Below are 3,111 nucleotides of genomic sequence, written 5' to 3'. Positions count from 1 at the left end.
TGAGTGGAGAATATAGGTCACTCTCTCCCTACTCCTAAAATAAAATGGGCTAGTGAGGTGGGGTGGGGGGGGGGGCCACACATGAAGGAAAAAGGAACGTAGGAAGAGAAGACAGAGAGGAGTGAATGTCATTAAATATGAGATGCATGCCACTCACAGAGCAGAATGTTCTAGAACTGCTCAAAGAAAGGAAGACTTTGATACCAGCTGAACGCAAAGCCAAGGGGTAATGTTTGGGTCGAGCTGCTGAGACTAGATGGCTACAGGAAGTAGATGAGGACCTGTAGGGTGTCTGGGTAGGGAAAGTGGGAAGAAGCCCTCAACCCTGATTGGAGGGCAGCCCCTGCAGGTTTCCTGGCCAGGAACATCAGGGGAGTGAGGGCTGGGATCAGACACACAGGACAGGCACATAGACCAGCCCCCATGTACAGAGAGGCAGCTGGCTGGTGAGACCCAGGATAATGGTGGATGTGAGAAAGGGAGATATACACCCAGAAGCCACACAGCTGGAAGTCATGGATGGGAGGGATGAGGATGGGGAATAGACAGAGAAGCCTGCTGAGGACTCAGGCTCTCGAGGTAGCACTAGGGAGAACCTTAACTCAGCAAAACTCCAGACTCTGCAACAAGAAAATAACGGCCCTTTCTCCCTCCACACATTGCTGTAACCACTGAGATGTCACCCTTACTCAGAGGTATCTGTGGCGATAAAGGACCCCTTGGTGTAGTCACAGGCTGCCAGGCCAAGTTGTAAAAGTTGCCCGATGTGTGAATCTAAATATGCCTTCATCTTACTGGAGGCTGGAAGGATATGTTGGGAGCCAGTTGCCCTACAGGTTCCTCATGCCTCCAACAGGTGCACAGTGATACCCCACAGGGAGGGCAGCTTCACGAGCTGGGGCACTTGGAACAAGCAGCCATATTGTAAACCCAGGAGGAAGTCTGCAGAACTAGCTTTCCTAACCCATCCTTAGCCTAGATCAATGAAAGGATGGGTCAGCACACAGCTCCTAAGGTGCTACAATCTTAGAGGCTCAGAGGAAAGCTCCTACCACACCACATTAGAGTCAGTGATGAAGAGTCAGGGGGAATTTGGTGCCATGTAGCCTTACTGGGAGATGTTGACAATGTTTCTCTCATGCTTGCCTCAAGGACTCTCGTTTTAATGTTCTGCCTTCTGTCAACACAAAGCAAAAGTGATTCAGGATACTTCCGGCTACCTATCATTGGCTTTGGTATAGCAAACAAAATGCCTTATTCACATTTTGTAAATGCCTGGATAATGTTATGCATTCATGAAACATGTGGTAAATGGGTAAATGGATTAAAAGTTGGAAGAAAGGAATAAAACCAGAATTCAGTAAACCAGAAAAGGAAGAAAGGCAGGATAATAAAGAAAAAACAAAACAAAACAAAATAACGACATCTAGTGTCACCCAAAGATGTTTTCTTTCCATTTTGCCAGCTTGATCCCTATTGGCCTCCTTTCTTCACAAGGCTGTGTCTCTGTCCCAGCCTCCTCAGGGCGTCCTTCACATCCTTGTTACGCAGACTGTAGATGAGAGGGTTGAGCATGGGGATGACCAGGGTGTAGAAGACAGATATCACCTTACCCTGCGCCATGGATGCCACAGCTCCTGGCTGTGCATACATGACAAATACAGTTCCATAAAACAAGGACACGGCCATCATATGGGAGCCACAGGTGGAGAAGACCTTGTGCCGCCCAGATCCCGAGTGCATCCTGAGGATGGTCACAGTGATGTAGCCATAGGAAACCAGCACAGCTAAGGTGGTGCTCACAATGATGAACCCACAGAGGCCAAAGAGAAGGAGCTCATTGAGAGCTGTGTCAGCACAGGCCAGCTGGAGCAGCGGGGGCACGTCACAGTAGAAGTGGTCAATACGGTTGGAGCTGCAGAAGGGCAGCTGGAACGTGAGGCTGGTCTGCACGATGGAGTTCAGGCAGCCTCCACAGTAGGTACCCAGAACCAGACGGGCACAGGTCATAGGGCACATAGTCACATGGTACCTCAGGGGACTGCAGATGGCCATGAAACGGTCATAGGCCATCACAGCTAAGAGGAAAGCCTCAGTGGTAGCCAACAAGGAGAAAAAGAAAAGCTGTGTGGCACAAGCCTCAAAGCTGATGACTTTGGAGGAGGAGAAGAAGTTAGCCAGGGCGTTAGGGGCAATGACAGAGGAATAGCAGAGGTCGACAAAGGACAGGCTCTTGAGGAAGAAGTACATGGGGGAGTGTAGGCGGGCATCCAGGGTGATGAGCACGATCATGGTGAGGTTTCCCAGGACGGTCACCACGTACAGGGCCAGGAAGACAGCAAAGAGTAGGGCCTGGGTCTCAGCACCTCCCCCAAATCCTACCAGCACGAACCCCTCCACAGACACTGCAGAGAGGCTTCCATTTCTGTGGGCTGGTGTGGCCATGAGTGGGGTCAGCTGAAGGGAGGACGGCAGCAGCACAGAGAGGGAGCAGATTTCACTGGTGCGGTCGGATGTTCCACAGGCTGCAGGGACCTGTTGGTGGCACGCTGTCTGCCTGACAAAAGCTCACTAGCTGCTCAGATGTGCTTGGTGTGACCTGAAAGAGGACATTTCCTCTTAGTGTGTATGGTGTGTGTGTGTGTGTGTGTGTGTGTGTGTGTGTGTGTGTGTGTTTTAATTTGTGAGACCTGTCTGTTCAGGAAGCTGAACTAAGGACCTGAGGTTGCACAGAAGATTCCTGAGTCAAGTGACTCTCGGTTACAGGCTTCAGCATCCTTGCAGCTGCCTCTAGGTTGCTTCCTCTCTACCTCCATGGTATTCCCGAGGGGTACCATCTTAGAGCCTCTTCTGAACCCCACACTGCCCTTCTATCTACCTCACTGTCCATAGAATGGACATGAGGATCTGCTGACTTCTCAGCAACCAGGTTGGGTGATCTTGTCATTTCCAGTCTGGAAATCAGGGTAAGAAAATTCATCTTACCACCCTAAGGCTGTGGCTCTGTCCCCCCACAGGGCTCTCATCTCACCTAGGCAGGTCCGGCTCCGAGCCTGGGTCCACAGTTGCAATCAACAGGCAGAGACTGTGCTTGCTTGGACATGTGAAGGG

The 3,111-nt window shown here is 50.9% G+C and overlaps 1 protein-coding gene across 1 annotated transcript; it reads right to left on the bottom strand.

Annotated features, from left to right (window-relative positions):
- Positions 1–1,473: 1,473 nt before the first annotated feature.
- On the bottom strand, positions 1,474–2,445 carry LOC127196196 (olfactory receptor 12-like). Its single transcript, XM_051153744.1, has one exon. The coding sequence runs from the start codon at positions 2,443–2,445 to the stop codon at positions 1,474–1,476; it is 972 nt and encodes a 323-aa protein (XP_051009701.1).
- Between the last annotated feature and the right edge of the window lie 666 nt (positions 2,446–3,111).

The sequence above is a fragment of the Acomys russatus genome, chromosome 12 (assembly GCF_903995435.1).
Source record: "Acomys russatus chromosome 12, mAcoRus1.1, whole genome shotgun sequence".
Lineage (NCBI taxonomy): Eukaryota > Metazoa > Chordata > Mammalia > Rodentia > Muridae > Acomys > Acomys russatus.
The sequence above is the reverse complement of the archived record's forward strand: the minus strand, read 5'-3'. Positions and strand labels throughout refer to the sequence as shown.

Excerpts from the sequence above, each read along its gene's own strand:
- LOC127196196 (XM_051153744.1), bottom strand. The coding sequence starts at position 2,445 with ATGGCCACACCAGCCCACAGAAATGGAAGCCTCTCTGCAGTGTCTGTG.